Genomic DNA, 22879 nt, shown 5'->3' on the forward strand with positions numbered 1-22879 from the left:
TGAAATTGAGTCAGGATTCTTAACGCACATTTATGGGAATAGACTAACTGCATTGTGCTTTCCCACTGCTATTTATTGTCATAATACCACTCCCTTGTAAACATCAGGCAAGTCATTCTTTCCTAAGCATGAATAAGCGAACAAGTGGCTCATTGGGAAGTTTCTACAGATAAAATGCTAAAGGAGGCTTAAAATGGAACCTGGAGTCTAGAATTCTAATTGCCTTACGGGGAAAAAGGTCTGGCTACTTTCTTGTGTTATAATAGTGTCCAGCACATGGTAGGCACTCAAATATTTGTGGAATGAATAGTTGAGTTCTTTGTCTTTATCCATTTGTTCGTTTGTTCAATAAACATTTATTGTGTGTCTGTTATGTCCTAGATGCTGCGCGTATAAAAATGAGTAAGACATAGTCACTGTTTTCAAGTTCACGTTATAGTAGGAGGAACAGACATGTAAGTAGATAATTATAGTGGGTACTTAGTACTATGTGAAAGATGAACAAAGTACTGTAGAAGCATAGAGGAGGGAACAGCCAGTTACCTGGGGGATTGGCCAAAGGCTTCATAACGGAGGTGATATTTGTGCTAAAGAGCAGATGTTATCCTGTGGATAAGGCAGGGAAAAATGTTCCAGACAGGGGAGTGTGGGGGAAAGTTTAGTGTGGCTGAAATGCAGGGCAGTGGTTTTCAAATACCACTTGAGGCAGAATTGCCTGGAGATCTTGTGAAAATGGAGATTCTTGTATCCCATCACCTGAGATCCTAACCTTATTTGGGGCAAAGGCATTTGATTTGTCACAGGCAATTGGCGCAGGTGGTCCCTAGACCTGTAGGATACAAAATTTCTATATTTCTTAAGAAAGAGTTTGACTTTTATCCTGGGGGGAGGGGGCAGGCAAAGGAAGTTTAAAATAGGGGAATAATGTAACCAGCTTATTTTTGGGGAATATAACCCTAGTGTGGAGGGTAGCCTGGAGGGGAGCAACCCAAAAAAGGTTAAGACCCACTGAAATCTACTCCCCTTTATGTACAGGTAGGCAAAATAGGGTCCAGAAAAACTAAGAAAATTTGTTGTGTCACATAGCCAGATTGTGGCATATTTGAGACTAGCACATAGTTATTGGATTTCTTCCCTGTCTCAGTCTGCCACCCCACAGTACCTTCTTAAGTATCAGTCTAAAGTACTACGTTTTAAAAATTAATTTTCGTAGACTTTACTTTTTAGAGAATTTTAGGTTCACAGCAAAATTGTGCAGAAAGTACAGAGATTTCCTGTATGCTGCCTACTTCCGTATACGCGCAGCTTCCCCCCCATCAAAATTCCTCTCCAGAGTGATTCATTTGTTACAATCAATGAATCTACATTGGCACATCATTATCGCCCCAAATCCGTCATTTGCATTAAAGTTCACTACTGATGTTATACATTCTATGTTGTTGTTGTTGTTGTTGTTTTTACAAATGTAAATTTAATTTTTTTTTTCTTTGCCGGGAAAGATTTGCTCTGAGCTAACATCTGTTGCCAATCTTCCTCTTTTTTTTTCTCCCCAAAGCCCCAGTACCTAGTTGTATATTTGAGTTATAGGTCCTTCTAGTTCTCCTATGTGAGCTGCCGCCACAGCATGGCTACTGACAGATGAGTGGTGTGGTTCTACGCCCAGAAACTGAACCCAGGCCGCTGAAGCAGAGCACACTGAACTTTAACCCCTAGGCCATCAGGGCTGGCTTTCTCTGAGTTTTGACAAATGTCTAATGACATGTGTCCACCATTATAGTATCATACAGAATAGTGTCACTGTCTTAAAAATCCTGTGTGCCCTGACTATTCATTCTTCCCCCTGCTCTAATCCCTGGAATGCACTGATCTTTTTACTGTCTCTATGATTTTGTCTTTTCCAGAGCATCATATAGCTGGAATCATACAGTACATAGTCTTTTCAGATTGGCTTCTTTCACTTAGTAACATGCACTTAAGGTTCTTGCATGTCTTTTCGTGGCTTTATAGCTCATTTTCTTTTTTTTCTTTTGGATGTACCACAGTATATTTATCCACTTACTTACTGAAGGATATCTTGGTTACTTCCAAGTTTTGGCCATTATGAATAAAGCTGCTATAAACATTCGTGTGCAGGTTTTTATGTGGACACAGTTTCCAGCTCATTTGGGTAAATTCCAAGGAGTGCAATTGCTAGATTGTATGGTAAGAGTATGTTTAGTTTTGTAAGAAACTGCCAAACTGTCTTCCAAAGTGGCTGTCCCATTTTGCATTCCCACCAGCAGTGAATGAGAGTTCCTGTTTCTTCACCTCCTCGCCAGCTTTTGGTGGTGTCAGTGTTTTGGATTTTGGCCATTCTTATAGGTGTGTAGTGGTATGTTGTTGTTTATTTTTAAGACTAATACACCAGTCAGATACTCTATTCATTCCCAAATAGATGAGCAAAAAGGAAGCCATTTTTTCACAGTGGTATAGCTGAAAGATAGTTTCTTGAAGGATTTATATATATTGGAAATTGACCTTCATTTACCTCAGCTCAAGTGTTATTCTTTCAGGGAAACCTTTCATTGATTTTCTCTCCACCAATCTAAATAACTTTCCTCATTATAATTTCTTAGACCATGTATTCAATAACTACATATTATATTTGTATGATTATTTGATATTTATATCTCTTATTAGTCTGTAAGCTACGTAAAAATAGGGATTCTGCCAATTTTGTTTACTGCTGTGTTCTCAGTACCTAGCACAGTTATATATACTCAGTGAATATTTGTGAAATGAATAAATGAATTGATCCATATCCAAAAATCTGATAAAATGTCTAAAATATAGCAAAGTTTCAAATACTGTGGGATTTAAATGGAATGAAATTAAATTTTGAATTACTAGATAATGATGGGATGGTAGATAAAGAAGAGGTTATTAAGGGAAAATAGAGGTGCTTGGGGAAATGGATTTAATCTTTTAAACTGATTATTCATTCACTCATTCATTCATTCAACAAATATCCCTGCCTCGTGAAGCTTCTAGTCTACAGAAGGAAGACATAATAAAAAGATTACTGAGTAAACTATATGGTATATTGGATGGTGATAAATGCTTTATAGAAAAATAAAACAGGGAAGAGGAGTGGGGAATATTGGCAGGATCGCACCCTGAGAAAGCCAAATTTGATTGAAGTCTCTAGGAGGTGAGAGAAGGAGCCAATCTAGGGCTAAAGCAAATCAAAGGTTCTGAGGGGAGAGTGTGCCTGGAGTCTAATGTGATGATTCAAGCAAGAAGTGATGGTGGCTTGGATGAGGGTAGTAGCAGTGGAGGCATGAGAAATAGTTGAAATTCCTATATTTTGGAAAAGAGCAAATAATGACTTGCTGGGGGATAGGGTGTGTGTTGTAAGAGAGAGAGAGAGCAGAGGTAAAGATTAGTCCAAGGCCTGAGCCACTGGAAGGGCAGTATTGCCATAAAGATGGAGCAGACTCTGGAAAGTACAAGGTATTTTTTGGGGGGAGGTAGGAGGAAGCAATAATTTTTTGTATGTGTTAAGTTTGAAGTGCCTGTTAGACTTTAAGAGATGTGGAGTAGGCAGTGAGCCATAGAAGTGTGGAGTTTCAGGGGAGAGGTATAGGCTAGGAATGTATATTTGGAAATCATCAGCATATAGATGATTGTTAAACCTGAGATACTGAATGAAATTCCCAAGAGAGTGAGTGTCAGTAGACAAGAAAAGAGATCCAAGAACTGAGCCTGAGACAGTCCCGTAGAAAACAATCGGGAGAGAAAATCACAGAGGACACTGGCGATGACTAAATACCCAGCCTGAAGTTATCTAAAAAAGGCTAATATTCTGTTGATAGAAAAAGAGTAAAGAGGGCAGGGAGGGTCAATATTTTCAAGATAAAATTTGAAGAAAAAGTTTGAAGCTGATGAGATCTTTACCAAAGCTTTGAGTATTGCTGCCTTTATAGTAGCCATAATCATGGGCAGATAGTTCAGATTAAAGAATTTGACTTGGTATTTTATCTAATTTTATTTTTGGTGAGGAAGATTGTCCCTGAGCTGACATCCGTGCCAATCTTCCTCTATTTTGCATATGGGATGCCACCACAGCATGGCTTGACGAGTGGTGTGTGGGTGCATGCCTGGGATTGAACCTGTGAACGCCAGGCTGCTGAAGCAGAGCACATGAACTTAACCACTAGGCCACCAGGCCGGGCCTTGACTTGTTATTTTTATTTATGGTGTAGTATCCTATCCTGTTCTTAGTCATGGATTAATCCATTATCCCCTCAGGTGGCCAATAGGAGGAATAGAGTATTTTGATTGACAGAACACTAAGGGTTAACCCATTTCAGTAGTGAAATAGGCTACATAGTAAGGGTGCCTCGGGGAGAAACAAGGGTCTACCTCTTGCCATATGACATTTGAAGGGGATTATTTCACGTATGAAGAATTCAGTATTTCACAGAAGTGTTCACCATGGAATTCCCTTAAGTAGCAAGCTCGCTGTCATATATTTGAATTGCAAATTTGATTGGAAAATAACTTTTTAGGGGCACGTTGGATATGAAATAGATCCACCAGTGTCTTTAGAAGGTAGACTGAGAAGGAAAATCTTTTGGAGTCAATGAGTACAAGGAAAGTATCTTTAAAGAGTCTGAGGACCTTGGTTCAAATCTTGTTTGTCAAAAAACAAAACAACACAAACTCTGTACTGTCTGCTCAATTTATCTATAAACCTAAAACTGTTCTAAAAAAAAGTCTGTTAATTAAAAAAAACTCAGAGTGAAAGAGTTACACAAAGATGAGTAGGCACCACTGATTTGGAAGAGAAATAATTTTTTTCCTAGGTAAAAAGCCCAGCATATCAAAAAGACAGACAATAACAGGAGTTGGTGAGGATGTGAAGAAAGCTGAACTCTTGTACGTTGCTGAAGAGGCTGTGAAATGGTGCAGCTCCTTTGGAAGACGGTTGGGCAGTTCCTCAAAAGCTAAACATAAAATTACATATGACCCAGTAATTCTGCTCCTGCATATATACCCTAAAGAATTGAAAACGGACTCAAACAGATACTTGGACACCAATGTTCACTGCAGCATTATTCACAATAACGAAAGGGTGGAAACAACCCAGATGTCTGTCAACTGATGAACGGATAAACAAATTATGGTCTATCCATACAATGGAATATTATTCAGCCCTAAAGAGGAATGAAGCACTGACACATAGCTACAACATGAATGAACTTTGAAAACATGCTAAATGCAAGAAGTCAGACACAAAAGGCCACCTATTATATGACCCCAGTTATATGAAACGTCCAGAATAGGCAAATTCATCAAGACAGAAAGTAAATTAGTGGTTGCTTAGGGCTGGGGGGAAATAGGAACCACTAAGGGGTGCAAGGTTTCTTTTGGGGATGAAAATGTTCTAAAATTAGATTATGGTGTTGGTTGCACAACTCTGTAAATACACTAAGAAACACTGAATTGTATGCTTTAAACAGGTGATCTTTAAAGTCTGTAAATTATACCTCCCGAAAGCTGTTTTTTAAAAAAATCCAGCATGTGGTTTAGCTTATTAGGATGGCTTGTGAGGGATTTCACTGGAGCTTCTTGATAGCAAAATATAGATTGGTTCCTCTAATTCCAGTTGATGACATGGATATTTTCCTTTGGAATGAGCAGATCCATCATGTTACCAGTAACCTGAAGATCAAACAACTGGCATTTCTGATCAGGAGAACCCAGGTTTGAAGGGATAAAATGATCAAAATATGTAGGCTATAAGATGGAAACACTTTCAACATTTTTCCCCCTTTTCTTGAGAGGGTAGAGCATGAGACAACTCAGATAATAGTAATAATATATACATGGCTTTTATTATGTGCCAGATAGTGTTCTAGGTGTATTGTGTTTATGAAACTCTGTTTACATCCTTCCGGCTGCACTATGAGGTAGGTACTACTATTCTTACTTTTCAGATGAGAAACCGAGGCACAGAAAGGTAAGATACTTTGTTCCTAGAAAATAGCAGAGCCAGGATTGTAGCCAGGCAGTCTGGCTCATGAGCCCATGCTTATGATCACTATGCTGGAGGTGTACTGACTCAGGCTTGTCCAGGATCACTTAAAGTTTATGGCAGGTGAGCAGTAAAGAATATCAATTTCATTAATTCCCCTTTCTTTCTAGCATCCTGGGAGAAAGAAGGTCACTAGTTGTTGTGATTGGTAACTCTTTGACACTTAACTGTAGTACTGGGTTAGGATTATTTTCCTGGAGACCTGTAACTGCAAATATATCATTTCCGGTTATTCTCCACTTTCTACTGCTTCCCTCTCTGGTTGGCCTTTCTTCTCCACAACCTCCTTCATCACTAGCCCACCCCTTCTTCCTCTAGTCTAAGTAAGCACAGTTCACCACACACACAGGAACTTGTTCTTGTTGTATATTATACTATTTATTGAAGAACTTGGAATTATTGATAGAGATGCCACTAGTTTACATTGAATAATTTGGACATGGGGCTAGACTTCTTGCCCTCTCTCCTCCAATGCAAAGAAGTATGTTGTTAGGCCTATAAATAACTTTATGGGGGGGATGATTAAACAACTAAGAACCTGACTATAAATACTTCCTTTCTAGTCACTAAAGCATGTCACTTAAGGAATAAATATTTTTGTTAGCCTAGCCCAGTCAGGATATTGCATGTAAGTTAGAGTAATAAAATTGCTTTTTTAAAAAAACAAGTATCTTCACATCTTCTCAGAATAGCTGCTCCTCATTAATCTTAATTCCTGAGGTTTCCCTAAAAGGATATTTCATTTTTTCTATTCAACGTCTTGGTATCAGAATTCCCTTGTATTTCGGGCTGTGGCTAACTCACTATAAACAGCCTTCATGCATACTTGTCTCTCCTGTTTATTTAGTAAATAAGAAAAACAATTTAACACATCCTTGTATAGAATTACTAAGGGACCTAGTAATCTTAAAGTGGTGATTGGAATTTTGAATTATGAGTCTGTTTTTCACATTTGAAATAACCTCATAGCCATTCAGCTATAATTTCTTGTTTTAATTTTCTTACTTTTTTTTTTTTTTGGTGAGGAAGATTGGCCCTGAGCTAACATCTGTTGCCAATCCTCCTCTTTTTGCTTGAGGAAGATTAGCCCTGAGCTAACATCTGTGCCAATCTTTCCTCTATTTTGTATGTGGGTTGCTGCCACAGTATGGCTTGATGAGTGGTGTAGGTTCACAGCTGGGATCCGAACCCAGGGACCCGGGCTGTTGAAATGGAACACACTGGACTTATCTACAACACCACTGGGTCAGCCCCTGGTTTTCTTACTTTTTAAACCTCCTCTGAGATGACATGACACCAGTTTGCTTTTCTATAAGAAGTGCCTTAATATTTGTTGAATGGCTCAGTGGGCAAATCTGTAAAAATATTATGAGTGGTAAAAGCACAATGAACAATTTTGTAAGACAGTGTGGCATTTTACTGGACCAATGACTATGTTATCTCAGCTTGTTTGTCAGCTTTTTAGTGCCTTAATGTCAATACAATTGAGACAGAACTGGAACCGATAGGGATTTATTATAGAAAATAGGAAATATGATTTGATCATGGGATTGTTGGGAACATACAACAAATAAAAACAAACCTAAACAAATAAAGAGACCTCCCTCAGTCTCTTGGTCTTACATGATTTTAGTCCCTCCAGTGCTCTGGAGCAAATGCATCCTGCTTGTCCCATTGTGTAGAAGGCATTTTGAAGGAAGCAGGAACTACTTTGTGCCTTGAAACAGACTGACATCCTAAGCAGCTGCAATGGCCGTTTCTAGGACTCCTCATGAGAGGGCTCTTTGAGCTCAGTGGCTGATTATGGTCCCAACAGCTTGTAAATCCAGTGAACATATGGCTGGGCAGTAGCATATTGCACTGTCATGCACTTTACCCTGCCGCAGTTGATCCATTAGGTGGAGTCCATCTTTCCCGTTCAGCAACGCTGCGAGACTATGGCTTCAAGGATTCAACTGTGTCAAGACCTGTCTCCTGGCTCCGTGTGATCATGTTTTCATTTCTTATGCTTACTTAGCATTTTATGGTATTGCGCAAAGCAACTACTTTGGAAAATTTTAACAGTGAAAACACACTGAAATTGCTATCAGCATATCACACAGTGCTTTGTCAATAATGCAGTTGTACTGTGAGGGGTGTTCTTAAACTGCTGTGTCTCATTAGTCCAGATTTCTAAATTTGCAGATTAACTCCAGCAGTAGGACATATCAATAGATTTCCTTTTGTAAAAAATAACTGGTTAGCCCTCTTGGTATGGTTTATGCTTTCAGGAAGCCATGCACTTTTATTTCTTTGAGATAATTGTATCGGTGTGGTCTGTTCATTTGTGGCTCACTTTTGACTTTTCTTAGCAAATATCCTAAGGAAACATTACACTTCAAGAAATGCCAGCAAAAATATGAGTCAAAATTCTTATAAGTGTTTAATGCTCCTTGACCTAGTAATACTGCTTTGGAGAATTTATCCTAAGGAATTAAACAGATGTGTCAAAGATTTATGAGCAAGGGTATTTATAGTGATATCATAACAGTGAGAAATTGGAAATAATATACATGTACGACTATAGGGAAATGGTTAAAATATCATATACTCATATGTTGAAAAGAACCTGCAACCATTACAAGTCATGTTTTGGAAGAAAACTTAATGACATAGGAAAATATGCACAATATAATGTTAAGTGAAGAAAACAGATGGAGGGGAATAAAAGTGATCATCTCTGGATTGTACAATTATGGGTACTTTATGATTTTCTGTATTTTCAAAAATTTCTGAAATGAAAACAAAATGCTTTTATAATCAGAAAATAATGAACACCATATATACATCAATGTAAATCTCTAAAAGAAATCCCAGCAAAGCTAGGGCAATTTTAGCACCTAGCTCTCAATAAATGTTTGTGGGGTAGGTAGACAGATGGATGGACAGATTAATGAATGACAGTTGACACTTGTAGGTACTATCATTGAGTTTATATGACTGAAGAACTAACAAATGAAGATTTAATTAAAAGGAGAAAATTTCCAGACCAGTCAGCAGTTTGAAGGATGACATGGAAGGTACTGAAGGAGTCACAAAATAAGTGAGTGGCTGACAGCAGCCAAGTAGTTGTGGTCTGGCCTTGGGTCCATTGCTGCTCTTGTTGCTCAGCTGTAAACACCATGTTTCCTCTTGTTCTATGTGTATCCTTGAAGTATCTCTTATGCCTGCTGTTTTCACTGGTCTCTATTCACTTTGGCCAGTGACTGAGCAAGTGAGAATGAAATCAAAGTCACGAGTTCATTTCCCATTTGAACCAGTGAACACTTCTCTGTGTAGGGAGAAGATATCCCAAGGCTAATTAATTCTGGCTGGCCAGCACTCAGGGATGGCCTTATTGGTCATGTGGCCAATCAGGAAAGTGTGGGTAGATCAGGGCAACCTGCTTCTAACACTTGTGAGACCACTCACAATGCCCCTGTACAGAGGGCTGTGTGTTCTTATGTTCTTGAGAGCAGTCCTCTGAAACTGAGGAGTGCTATGCATACTGTTAGCTACCCGAGGAATTAGTGTAAAAGTTAGTCGTGTCACAGTTTTTATAAATGGGACCGGTTGACCTACATTCTGTCCTATGAGGTCTTAATATCTTTTTCTTACTTTGATCAAATTGCTGAATGGGATTTGGCTTCTTTGCAAGTCCATCAGGAGACAACAGTGGATGCATGAATGAAATCTAAATGTTTCCTCTCCAGTGCATTCCCTTATCTGTGAAGGAGCCTGCGCCAAAGAAAGCCATTAGACTTTTGCATAGCATTCTGTATCCTTGCTCTTGGTAGCTTATTAAACACAGTGCTCTTATATGGTTACTCTTAAACCCAAGTGTATGATAATAGTGACTTGTTTGTATCTGCTCTGTCTTGATCCTGCTAATGTATTATATTTACTGTTTGTTTTAACCTGTCACCTCTCATCACTCATTTTCAAAAAGCTTATTCACGCATTGAGGAATTCACAGTTTGGAGCCTAATTGTCCTTGCCCTAGAGGTCGTAATATCTACAGATATGACAGACTCCCTTAAATTGGTCAGTTGGATGTTTTAATATTCAGGATTTTTAAGGAAGAGGAAGAGAACATTTTCTGAGCATTAAACAATGTGCTGTAGTTTACTAGGCATTTTCACCTACATTATCTGAGTTAATTCTCAGCATAACCATATAAGGTAGGCATTATTACCCCAATTTTACAAATGAGGAAACTGTAGCTTTGAGAATTTAAACAGCTGAATCATAAGTTGAACACTAGTCTGTTGGACTTCAAAGCCTGTGAATTTTCCACTGCACATACTGACTCCCAGGGATAGCAGGGTTTCTTAGACTGAACCTAATAACACAACAATCACCTAGCTTCCCATCAGCTCCTGCCTTTCTCCTGTAACTTATTTCCATTACCTGTTACCTCAGCAAGATCAGTCCTTTGCAGCAAGGCCAGGAGAGTAAGGTTTGAACCACCAATAAGGAGGGCATTGATTTGAGCCTGCTTTCAGTTCTGTCCCAAAACACAGTTACTGTTTGTGTTTTACCTAGTTTGAGTAACTCATAACCCAATCCAAGAGTGTGCCTTATTGCTGGCGTAACTGGTACTTGCTGGTGCTCAGCACTTCAAGGCATATTGGGTTCCATCATCCACTTGAGAGCCAAAAAGTTCTTCAGTTGTAGGAACACAAAGCCTACTATGATGAAGGCAAGCACAGTCCTCCTCTGGGCCAGAGTGGTAAGCAGAGCAACTGGAAGAATGCCTACCGAAGGAAAGTTGGTATGTGTTAGAATAGATCAGTGAGAAATAGGCCTTTTGGGGTGAAGGTAAAGGGTGAGGAGAGGGAGAAGGGAATTTTTAAGAGTACAAAATTTGAAAGGGATGATCATTAATCTCTAAACAACTAAGGAAAGCAAGCTCCAGTAGTTAATCTAAGACTGAAGGGGAATTTAAACCCAAGTGCAAAGCATCTTGGTATGGTGCCATCCTTTTGAGAGGAGGATGGCGGATTCCATCCAGGTTCTGAACATTGTAGTTTGAGATTTGAATGGAAATTTTCATGGGCCTCTTGGAATTAGCCATTACACATTGGACTCATGTGCATCCTCAGGCCCTCATTTCAGAGATATTGAGGGGTTAGCCTTCCAAGGTGGTTTTGGCACCAAATCCCAGACAAATTAATCCATACCCTTTTGGTTTCTTCTTGCCCTCTTTTGTTGTCCACTCAGCAGCTTTCTAAGGAAATAATCTAGTTTAGGGCCTTAAGACACAAACTTTCTAGGAATCCACTTTGGAGATCAGGAGGTTGAGGAAAGGGTTACAGGGAAGCTCAGGAAGGTTGAGTGTCATTCCTGGGTGTCTTCCCCATTCTGTTCTTGAATTTCTGCTGCCAGGATTGCCCAGAGGAAGCCTGAGCATAGTTCCCAGCTGCCAACAGTCATTTTCTTTATCCACAGAAAGCAGGGTGAGGCACCTGCTCCTCAGCTGGTCTCCCGGACCAGTTTGGAGGCGTACTCTTATGTGACTAAGTTTCTTAGGAAAATGCAAATTTGGGAGTAAATGAAAGAAGGTCAAGCTCTGAGGAGTAAAGTGGGTCCAGTGTGGAAAGCTTGGCAGTGCCTTTCTTGGTACCTACCCCTTTCCTTCTTCCTTACCTTACACTGTCTCAGAATTTGTGGTTTATCATCAGCAAGTAGTTACAAGTGACATAAGAGGCCAACTGAGGGGACGGGGCACCACAGAGTTAGAAAGGTGGTGGTGGATTGGGAGGGGTAATAATGGAAATAATCACAAGATAGGCTATTTCCCAAAGAAACACTGTTTTGAACACCATGAAGTGTGGGAAAAGACAAGATTTAGAATCTAATTCAGGTTCCTACATTTTATGCACACTCACTACGTAAGATGTCCCATTTACATTGTGGAGGGCAGGACCCATTTTACAAAAGCAATCACTATAGTAAACAGTTAAAAAGAACAGAACTTAATTTCTCTAGTGCTGTGCTGTCCAGTATGGTAGCCACTAGCCACATGTGGCTATGGAGCATTTGAAATATGGCTAGTTTGAATTGAGATGTTCTGTAAGGGTAAAATACACATCAGACTTCAAAGATTGAGCATGAAAAAAATAGTGTAAATTTTTAATATTGATTACCTGTTGAAATGATGTTTTGGATATATTAGGTTAAATGAAACAGTAACATTAATTTTGCCTCATTCTTTTTTTACCTTTTTAACATGGCTACTAGAACATTTAAAATTATATATGTGGCTTGCATTATATTTCTGTTACACAGTGCTGCTCTAGTGTATTCAAAAATATGACTTGATTTTTAAGCATCTTTTCAGTAGTTCATTTCTTGCTTTAATTAAGTATACCTGTACAGGAGAACCAGACTCATTGCAAAAGAAGGACAGAGAGGAATGGAGATTTGCAAACGGGGAAACTGACTATAAAAAACGTCAGCACTCTGCCTCAGTTACCTCTCAGTCTGGAGTGAGAGGGTGCAGGGAGTGGTCAATTACCTGAAGCAAGTGCTCTCATTCTCCTAGCTCCATCTGATCTAGTTAGGGCCCAGAGAGGGGAGGGAGAAGGCACTTTGAAGCTTTTCTGCCCTTACCGTCTTAGCCATCAAGCTGTGCGTGGGAGATAGTGGCGATGTGATAGGAACTTTCCCTGGGCCCCTCTGGGGCACCATCCCTGGCCGAGAGAAGGAAGAGGAATGAGGTGAGCCGCTTCTTCACTCCCAAGGCCATCTGGTAGAGCTGCTGCCGCACCTCCTTCTGCCAGTAAGCGTAGATGAGTGGGTTGAGCAGGGAGTTGCTCACACCAAGCAGCCACAGGTACTGTTCCAGCACTGTGTAGAGGCGGCACTCCTGGCAGGCCACCTGCACAATGCTGGTGATAAGGAATGGGGTCCAGGACAGAGTGAAGGTCCCAATGAGAACAGCCACTGTGCGGACTGCCTTGAAGTCACTAGGAGTCCGTGGAGGCCGGTAAGTTCTGGCCGTGGCTCCTGCATGTTCCATCTTTCGGATCTGCTGGCTGTGCATGGAGGCAACCTTGAGCATGTCACAGTAGAAGAAGACAAAGAGGAGCAGGGCTGGGAAGAAGCCAATGCAGGAGAGGATCAGCACGAAGAGTGGGTGAAACACAGCAAAGAAGGTACAGGGGCTGTGGTAGGTGGTCTGCTGGAATATGGGGACTCCAAGTGGGAGGAAGCCAATGAAGTAAGACAACAACCACAGCCCGGCAATGCAGGCCCCAGCCACTAGCCCATTCATTATCTGTAAGTAGCGAAGGGGCTGCTTGATGGCAAGGTACCTGTCGAAGGCAATCAGCATGACCGTGAGGACAGAGGCAGCTGCGGAGGAAGTGACAAATGCCATCCGAAGGCTGCACAGGGTCTTCTGTGTGGGCTGAGCTGGAGTAGAGAGCTGGTCTGTGACTAGGCCAGAGATGGCCACACCAAGCAAGGCATCAGCCACAGCCAGATTCAAGGTGAAGCAAAGACCGGCACCATCATTCTTGTGGATTAACAACAGCACAGCTATGGCCACTAGTGCGTTAGCGGCAATAATGAGGGAGGCCAGGCCAGCAAGGATCACTCCAAATAGGAAAGATGACTCCATGTCTTGAAGTGGCAGGATTTCCACTTACCAGGGCATGCTGGCTCTCCAGCTCAAATTCTCACAGGCTGGGGAAGAAGGAGCTGTGGGTTCAGAGCTGCCGCACAGTTCTGATCATCACTGGCAGTCCAGGCTGGCAGCTCTCCACCTTTGGGATCCTGCTGGTCATTAAGAAGAACCTACTGGTCACCCTCTCTTTTTCAGTCCTCAGCCTCTTGCCTCTCCAGCTCTCTGAAGGCAGCAATTCCAGAGCAGACCTCCCCCTGGGCCCTGAGCTAGTCCCTCCCCCTCCAGCAACCAAGTTACTAGACAACTCCCAAGTACCTGGTACACAATGTCTTGCCAGGCTCTCTCCCTTTACTGATGCTTCAGGGACTTTGTTTGGAGGGACTGGGGATTCATCATGTCTCCTGTCTCGCAGAAGATATAATTGACTCTAATCACACTTTTTCTTCCTCCATAACTTGATAATAAGTTTCGACTTCCTTTCTTCCTAAACCTCAAGTACTACCTTAACAACTAATCTCAGCTTGATTAAGCATTTGCTTAATAACTAATTTTCAGTTACTATTATGACTGCTTTTAATCAAGCAAGATGATCATAATCAGTCAAAGTGGGAAGTGAAGGCAAGCAAGCTATTTCAGGGCACACCATACTTTCAGGGGGGGTTACCACACATTTAAGCTGTTTCTTATCTTTTGCTTCCTAACACCTCAGATTCTAATTCTCTCAAATAGGGTATGCTGTTCCCCTGTATCTCATCCCTCGGAACTCAGTTAGTTGAGGATTCAAAAGGGGAGGAAAAACAAGCAGAGAATTTTTAATAGCTGTCATTCAGTTTAGAATAGAGCCCGTTCCCCGTCTAAAGCTGCTGTCTCTTGGGTCTACTCATTGAGAACTTTCTCTACACCATGTCGGGCCATGTCTCTGGTCATGAGTAGTCACTGCAAGCCTTGCCTGTCTTGATCCTGTAGAGCTATCTTTGGGACAGGAGAAGAGGAGGTGGATTGCATTCTGGAAAGTGAACTAATGTTTGGTTGTGGAATTTTCCATTTTCCAGGGATAGGGTGGCAGTGTTGCTGAGGTAGGTGAAATGGGCTCAGGGAGGGCAGCTGTGTATGTCACTCCTATTTTAGGTTGTATATCCATTTGCTCGGGTGCATTAGAACTAACCTTTTGCCTGGTACTCTCATCTTGGATACCAAGAAGAGAGGGGTGGGGAGAAGAGCTATTAGAAGCTTATTTACTCAGTTCAGGTGAGAGCACAAATGGGAAAGATTAATGTTTTAAGTGAGGGAGTGGTGAGCAAGATGCAGAATTGGAGGCAAATATATTCCAGGATGTTTTGACAGTCTGAGAGGGCCTTTGGCAGATGACTCTCCTACAAAGAATCAGAAAGGCTTTGGTGTGGGGATTGGGTTTTCCAGTTGCCAGCCTGAGGATAGTCCTTTTAAAATTATTGTTTACTTTTTATTGAGGTGACATTGGTTTATAACATTATATAAATTTGAGGTGTACATCATTATATTTCGATTTCTGTGTAGGCTACATTGTGTTCACCACCCGAAGTCTAGTTTCCATCCATCACCATACACATATGGGCTTTTACCCATTTTGCCCTCATCCCTCCCCGCCTCCCTTCTGGTAACCATCAGTCTGTTCTCTGTGTCTATGTGTTTGTTTCTTGTTGTTGTTTTTATATTTCACAGAGAAATCGTACAGTATTTGGCTTTTTCTATCTAACTTATTTTGCTTAGCATAATGCCCTCAAGGTCCACTCACGTTGTTGCAAATGGCAAGATTTCGCCTTTTTAATGGCTGAGTAGTATTCCATTTTGTGTGTGTGTGTGTGTGTGTGTGTGTGTGTGTGTAGGCACTTAGGTTGTTTCTAAATCTTGGCTATTGTGAATAATGCTGCAATGAACATAGGGCTGCATATATCTTTTCAGATTAGTGTTTTTGTGTTCTTTGGATAAATGCCCAGCAGTGGGATAACTGGATCATATGGTAGTTCTAATCTTAATCTTTTGAGGAATCTCTATACTGTTTTCCTTAGTGGCTGCACCAGTTTACATTCCAACCAGCAGTGTATAAGAGTTCTCTTTTTGCCACATCCTCTCCAACACTTGTTATTTCTTGTCTTTTTAATAGTAGCCATTCTGACTGGCATGAGGTGTTATCTCATTGTAGTTTTTATTTGCATTTCCCTAACAATTAGTGATGTTGAACATCTTTTTATGTACCTGTTGGCCATCTGTATATCTTCTTTGGAAAAATGTCTGTTCAGATCCTCTGCCCATTTTTTAATTGGGTTTTTTATTGTTGAGTTGTATGTGTTATTTATATATTTTAGATCTTAACCCCTTATCAGATACATGATTTTTAAATATCTTCTCCCAATTTTTAGGTTGTCCTTTTGTTTTGTTGATGGTTTCCTTTGATGTGCAGAAGTTTTTTAGTTTGATGTAGTCCCATTTGTTTATTTTTTCTTTTCTTTCTCTTGCCTGAGGAGACATGATACTCAAAAAGATACTGCTAAGACCCCTATCAAAGAGCATACTGCCTATGTTTTCTTCTAGGAGTTTTATGGTTTTGGATCTTACATTCAAGTCTTTAACCCATTTTGAGTTAATTTTTGTGTATGGTGTGAGATAATGGTCTACTTTCATTCTTTTGCATGTGGCTGTCCAGTTTTCCCAGCACCATTTATTGAAGAGAGTTTCCTTTCTCCATTGTATGTTCTTGGCTCCCTTGTTGAAAATTAGCTGTCCATAGATGTGTGGGTTTATTTCTGGGCTCCCGCTTCTGTTCCATTGACCTGTGTGTCTGTTTTTGTGCCAGTACTATGCTGTTTTGATTACTATAGGTTTGTAGTATATTTTGAAATCAGAGTATGATACCTCTAGCTTTGTTCTTTTTTCTCGGGATTACTTTGGCTATTCGAGGTCTGGTGTTGTTCCATATTACATTTTAGGATTCCTTGTTCTATTTCAATGAAAAATGTCATTGGGACTTTGATAGGGATTGCATTGAATCTAGAACAGTTCTTATTCTTTGGTACATCCATTTAAGAGGCTGATTTCAGTTGTTTAGCACCTGGCCTAATTTTATACCTGGATGTAAGGTGTATTTTTGTTTCCCCAGCCCTTGACTCCATGCATGGAGTCGAGATGGCCCTTTTTATGCCTATGCTCAAACTCAAGTGTTCATCAGAATCCCGTGGAAGGCTTGTTAACACCCGGATTCTTGGGCCTCACTCCCAGAGTTTTGGCTTCATTGTGCCTGGGCTGGGGTCTGAGAATATTCATTTCTAACAAGTTCCCAGGTGATGCTGATGCTGCTGGTTCAGGGCCCCCACTTTGAGAACCACTGCTCTAGTGCAATGGTTCTTAGCTTTAACTGTGCAGTGGACTCACTTGGTCATTCCAAAAATATTGATGTTTGAGTCACACACCAAGAGATTCTGATGTCATTAGTCTGGGGTGTGTCCTATGCATCTGGAGCTTTAAAAGATCCTCAGGTGATTCTAATATGAAGCCAGGGGTGAGAATCAGCGTTCAATGGCAAAAGCACAGGCTCTGGAGTCAGGATACCTGGGGGCCAGCCCAACACTACCTCTATGATTTTGTTTGGAGAAATGTCTTCACCTCTGTGACTTAGCTTTGGCTTCCTCGTGTGTAACATGGGGACAATAATACCTACCTCACAGGGTTTTGGGGATGATAAAATGAGGTATGATGGATATGAAAAGGCTTCATGAGCTGTAAAATATTACACAGATACTTTTTTTGAGTGTCTTCTTTCTAGTCTTTTGTTAATCAAAGTGTGTATCAGATCCAGAGCATTGGTGTGACCTGAGAGCTGGGTGGAAATGCAGAACCTCAGGCCCAGCTCAAGACCCACTGAAGAAGAGTCTACATTTGAACAAGATCTCCAGTGATCTGTATGCACATTAAAGTTGTCCTTTCCTCTCTCCCACTCTCAGGTGCCTGGTTGTATTAGTTTCCTTTTCCTGCTGTAACAAACTACTACAAACATAGTGACTTAACCCAAATTTATTATCTTACAGTTCTTGAAGTCAGAAGTCCAAAGTGGGTCTTACAGGGCTCAAATCAAATTGTTGATAGGGCTGCATTCCTTTGGGAGGCTCTAGGGGAGGATAATTTCCTTGCCTTTTTCAGCTTTTAGAAGCTGCCTGCATTCTTTGGCTCATGGCACATCACTCCAACTTCTGCTTCCATAGTCACATCCCCTTCTCTGGCTTTGACTCTTCCTCCTCCCTCTTTTAAAGACCTTTGTGATTACATTGAGTGTACCTGGATAATCCCTGATATCCTCCCCATCTCAAGGTCCTTAACTTAATCAATCTGCGAAGTGCCTTTTGCTGTGTAAGGTAACATAGCCACAGGTTCCGAGGATTAGGATGTGCACATCTTTGGTGGTGGTGGGGGGAGAGGCATTATGCTGCTTACTACACCGGTATTTTCTGCTGCCCAGGTCTCTTCTCCCTCCATCCTCCAACAAATGCTCTTCTTAGTTTACTCTTCCTTTGCTTGTGCCCTATATATTTCTTTTCTTTTAGCCATCAACACTTTCCTGTTTTCTCTCTTGTCCTCTCATGAACCCACAAGCTGAATCGAACTAACTTAGGCAGCCTAGGAAAATAGTGAGCTCTCAGTCTTTGGAAGTAAGCAAGCAAAGGCTAAATGCACGCCTTTCAGGAAGGCCTTAGAGGAGATTCCTGTAGTGGTGTAAAACATCATTATTCCCACTGAATTGTCTTTGAGTCCCTACACAATCTGTTTTTGATGGGCCCCTGGGAGTTTTTTCCCTTCCCTCAGCTCCCTCCCATCTTTCTTAGCTACCCCACCTCTTTGTCCCCTTTGGTCTTTCCTACCCCCTTTCCCACACCACCACGTGGTCTCAGCTGTGTGTCCTAGGGGTGTGCCCATGCCGTAAGGTCAAGGCCACAGAGAATGTGGTTCCTCCTGGGAGGTCGGTGGCTGGTCCTTGCGGTCCTGCCCCACTGGAGCAGGCTGAGAGCTCTCAGAGTCTCTAGAGTAGAGCACTGAAAGGCATACAAACCAGGATTGAGAAAGGGAAGAAGGTAAAGTATGAGAGGGCTTATTCTCTGGTTAAGCTATCCCATAAACGCGAAGTGCCTTTTGCCATGTAAGGTAAAAGGATACAACGGGGTACTTCATCCACCCTGAGGGCATGGGACTGAGGACCAGGAGTTTCAGCTGGAACGGGAGTGGGGGAGACACCAGGCTTCAGCAGAGCCTGCCTGTGGAGCCAGGCCCCCATGAGAGGAGCTCTAGGAAGATATCTAAGACAAGTTGTGCCTGATTTCTTGTGGTGCCTAGAGCAGCCGTCTGCCTGTAATGGTTTAGCTGCATCTTCCCCAAGGACAAGCAGCGACATTGAATATCTCTTCCTGAATCTGGTTCATGCATTACTATGAAATATTATGCAGTGATGTGAAAAGAATGGGATAGGTTTATATGTCCTTACAGAGAGACCTCCAAGACATCTTGTTGATTGTTACATCTAGTCACACATCAATATGCAAAGTCTGGACACCCTTATGAAAATAAAACCCCAAACTCCAGATATACGTGTGTATAAATGCATAGAAAGGAGATTGTTGACAGAGAATGAATAACTTTGAGCAGGGGGGTGGGATTGGTGGGGGTGAAGAGTGGTTGTCACAATATATATTGACTTGTTATATATTTTCACAGTGAGAATATATTCATGTAATTTCAAAAGAAAAAACCCTCCTCAAAATTCTCCCTCCCTATTCCAGCTCAGGCACCATTTTGCAAAGGCCTTTTTCAGACCACACAAAAATGCACACACACACACACACACACATATATACGCACACATATGTATGTACATATATAGTTATATATTTGCTTTTGCTTTTATTGTTTTTACCTGCCTGTGCTGCAGTTGTAGAAAGGTGTGTGTGTGGATTGGGAGAAATGATAGGGCAAGACAGGGTAGGAGAATCAGTATTTGAGGCTTTGGTCTCTTCTTGGAGTGGGAGGCACTTTGAGGAAACAGCCCTGGACTTCTGGGGCATCTGAGCCTTCTTGTAGCAATGATGATACCAGCTGACATTTATGGGGCCTTTAGGTGCTGAGTACTGTGCTAAATATACAGCTTAGATTCTCATTTAATCAATAATTCTATAAGTTAGGTACTATTAATACCTCAATTTTACAGATGAGGAAACCAAGGCACACAGAGAGGGTGACTTATTTCCCTAAGACTGTACAGCTTGTAAGCGATACGTGTTGGAAATTTGCAGACAGGCAAGAAGCTTGTGTGGGACAGCCAGCAAGAGCTTGTCCTGACTCTTATCCACCATGGAGACTGCATGTAGTCCCCTTTTCTTGCCAGTTTGTGCCTCTATGCCTTTGCCCATCCTATTACCTCTGACCTTCAAGCTGACACTTTTATGCTTTGGGTTTTTTTCAAAGGTGCTTGAGATGAGACTAAGTGGAAGCCTTTTTTTTTTTGTCGCTAAAGCCCAGCCATTGTGGAAAATGAGGATCATTTTTACCCTGAGCCCAAGGAAATCTATAAATCTGGACTCATGTGTACTTCTTCAGTTATCTCCCCTCTCTTGCTTTCCATTCGTGCTATTACCTGTCTCTTTTAGCACCTTAATATCTTTCATCTGCACAATTGTTTGCTAACTGCTCATCCTCTCTCCCCATGCTAACATCCCCCTTCCAGCATGTTTATTGAGTGCCTTATTCTGTGCTAGTTACTATGCTCAGACAGAGATTTTTCATACATTCAAGTAACACCTTGTGAGCTAGATGTTATTATCTTCAGGTTACAAGAGTAGAAGGTGAGGCTTGAAGAGGTGAAGGGACCTACCCAAGGTTACCCAACTAGGAAGGAGTGGCAGAGCTGGGGATTGGAATCCAGTTCTCCTCACTCTTGGTCCAGTGGTCTTTTGCTACTCCGTGTTGCAGAAGCCTAGGTGTGGTAGGCTGAAAATTGATCCCAAAGATGTCCATGTCCTAGTCCCTGGGATCTGTGAATATATATCTTATATGGCAAAAGGGACTTTGTAGATGTCATTAAATTAAGGTTCTAGAGATGGGGAGATTATCCTGGATTTTCTGGGTGGGCCCAATGATATAATCACAAAGGTCCTTATAGGAGGAAAGTGGGAGATCAGAGTGAGCAGTATTAGGGGATGTGATGACAAGCAAGAGGTTGGAGTGATGCAAGAAAGGGATCACAAGCCAAGGAATGCAGGTGGCTTCTAGAAGCCAGAAAAGGCAAGGAAACGAATTCTTTCCTAGATGCTCCAGAAGGAACCAGGCTTGCTGAGACTTTGATGTTAGCCCAGTGGAACTGATTTTGGACTTCTGACCTTGAGAACTGTAAGATAATAAATTTGTGTTTTAAGCACTAAGTTTGTGGTAATTTGTTACAGCAGCAATAGGAAACTAATACACTGAGCTAAAGGGTTAATATGAGGAGACAATTCAAAAACTGGGTACTGGTTATATTGCTGGTTGGCTGTCCCACTGCCCAAGAGACATTTAGTTGTGGTACTACAAAGGTTTCTACTTAGCCAGGAAAGGGCAGATTGCTGGCCTGAGATGCCAAAATGCCAATGACCAGGAAGCCCAGCAGAGGGCAGGCACCTGCGGGGAGAAAGCAATCCTTGGAAAGGCTTTGCTTCTGTCTAGCTATACAAATTGGAAGGGTCTCTAAAAGGAAAGATCCTGCTAGGCACTTCTGGGTTGCTGTTGCATCTTAGCTGTGCCGTCATGCAGGCCAGAGGAGCATGGTGAGTATGAAAACCTTTTCATCTGCCACTCAGAGCTCAGAACCTTCTTGCTCCTTTTATTTATTTATACTGTTGGGACTGGTACATCGAAATCCTTCCCTCCCCTGCAGAAAAGGAGTTGGGTAATGAGGCACACACATTTTTGGTTAATCCCCATGGTTTGTGGAATGGGATAGGGCAAGGGGAGAAAATATATATTCAATTAATACTTCTTGCTTTTTTCATTGAAAGTCTTTCTTGAAGAACCTTCAAGAAAGACTGCACTCAAGGGGCCATTCTAGCCTGAATTTTATATTGCAGTCCTCCAACACTCAGACAGCCATTTCCAACTTTTTCCTGAGGGAGAGCCGAGGGTAAGATCTGGGGGTTGCAGAAGCTGAGGGTAGGGTGCTTATAACACTGGCTGGGGGTATTTGGAACCTGAGAAGAAGATTATTATTAATATTAGTAATACCTACCTCTTATCACACACACTTTATGTGAATGATCTCATTTAATCCTCAAAACATCCCTGTGAGGTGATATTATCACCAATGCACAATGAAGTTAATTGAAGCCAATTGGCCAAGGTTTTACGGCTAGCAAATGGTGGAACTGGGATTTGAACTTAGGTCTGCCAGGCCTCAGAGTCTATATTCTTCTCACTATGCCACCTGGTCTCTCCAGAAGGTAAGTTGCTGACCAGCGATAGAGTGAAAGCTATGTGGCATCATCCTACAGCTTTGAAAACCTGTGCCCAACCTCATGGGGGATGCCAGCCCTCACCATGCTTAAGAAGAATGCTGCCAGCCTACATGCAACATCATTGTGACTTGAGCCAAGACAGGCCCGCCATGGGCTTCATCTCTGAGGTCATTGCTTGCCTCTCAGATCACCCATCTACTCTAGTCTTTACAATGATGTGTCTCAGTTATCTGGCTTCTCTGCCCCATGGTCTATACACTCTTTTCCCTAATCTGCAGACTGTCATCCACTCCGTTGATCAGTGTTTCACCTGGCATTCCTGCTAACTGGCTTCTTCACCTTGGCCTCAATATGTCATCCTAGGATCTGACTCAGCAACGGAACACCTCACAAAAAGTCTGACTCAGAACAGTGAAAATGACTGAGAGGAGGGTAAAAGCTGACTCTTTTTCAGTCTTCATTCAACAAACATTTACAGCTAACTCAATCAATGTCAGGCATCGTCCAGGAACTGGGGGTCCTGTAATAGACCAGGCTCGCACCCATGCCTCACTTCCCAAAGGGACGAAGCGAGAGACGAGAGTAAAATCCCCGGGAGGAACGAACCCCTCCTGGAGGAAAGCCTGTTCCCGCGCGAGTGCGCACGCG

The 22879-nt window shown here is 41.7% G+C and overlaps 1 protein-coding gene across 1 annotated transcript; it reads right to left on the minus strand.

The window, feature by feature from the left end:
* Positions 1-381: 381 nt before the first annotated feature.
* Positions 382-22753, minus strand: GPR119 (G protein-coupled receptor 119). Its single transcript, XM_070501741.1, has one exon. It carries the CDS (start codon positions 13722-13724, stop codon positions 12717-12719), a length of 1008 nt encoding a protein of 335 aa, XP_070357842.1. The 5' UTR covers positions 13725-22753; the 3' UTR covers positions 382-12716.
* Between the last annotated feature and the right edge of the window lie 126 nt (positions 22754-22879).

Source organism: Equus asinus, chromosome X (assembly GCF_041296235.1).
Source record: "Equus asinus isolate D_3611 breed Donkey chromosome X, EquAss-T2T_v2, whole genome shotgun sequence".
NCBI lineage: Eukaryota > Metazoa > Chordata > Mammalia > Perissodactyla > Equidae > Equus > Equus asinus.

Coding starts and splice junctions, on each gene's coding strand:
- GPR119 (XM_070501741.1), bottom strand. CDS start 13,724: ATGGAGTCATCTTTCCTATTTGGAGTGATCCTTGCTGGCCTGGCCTCC.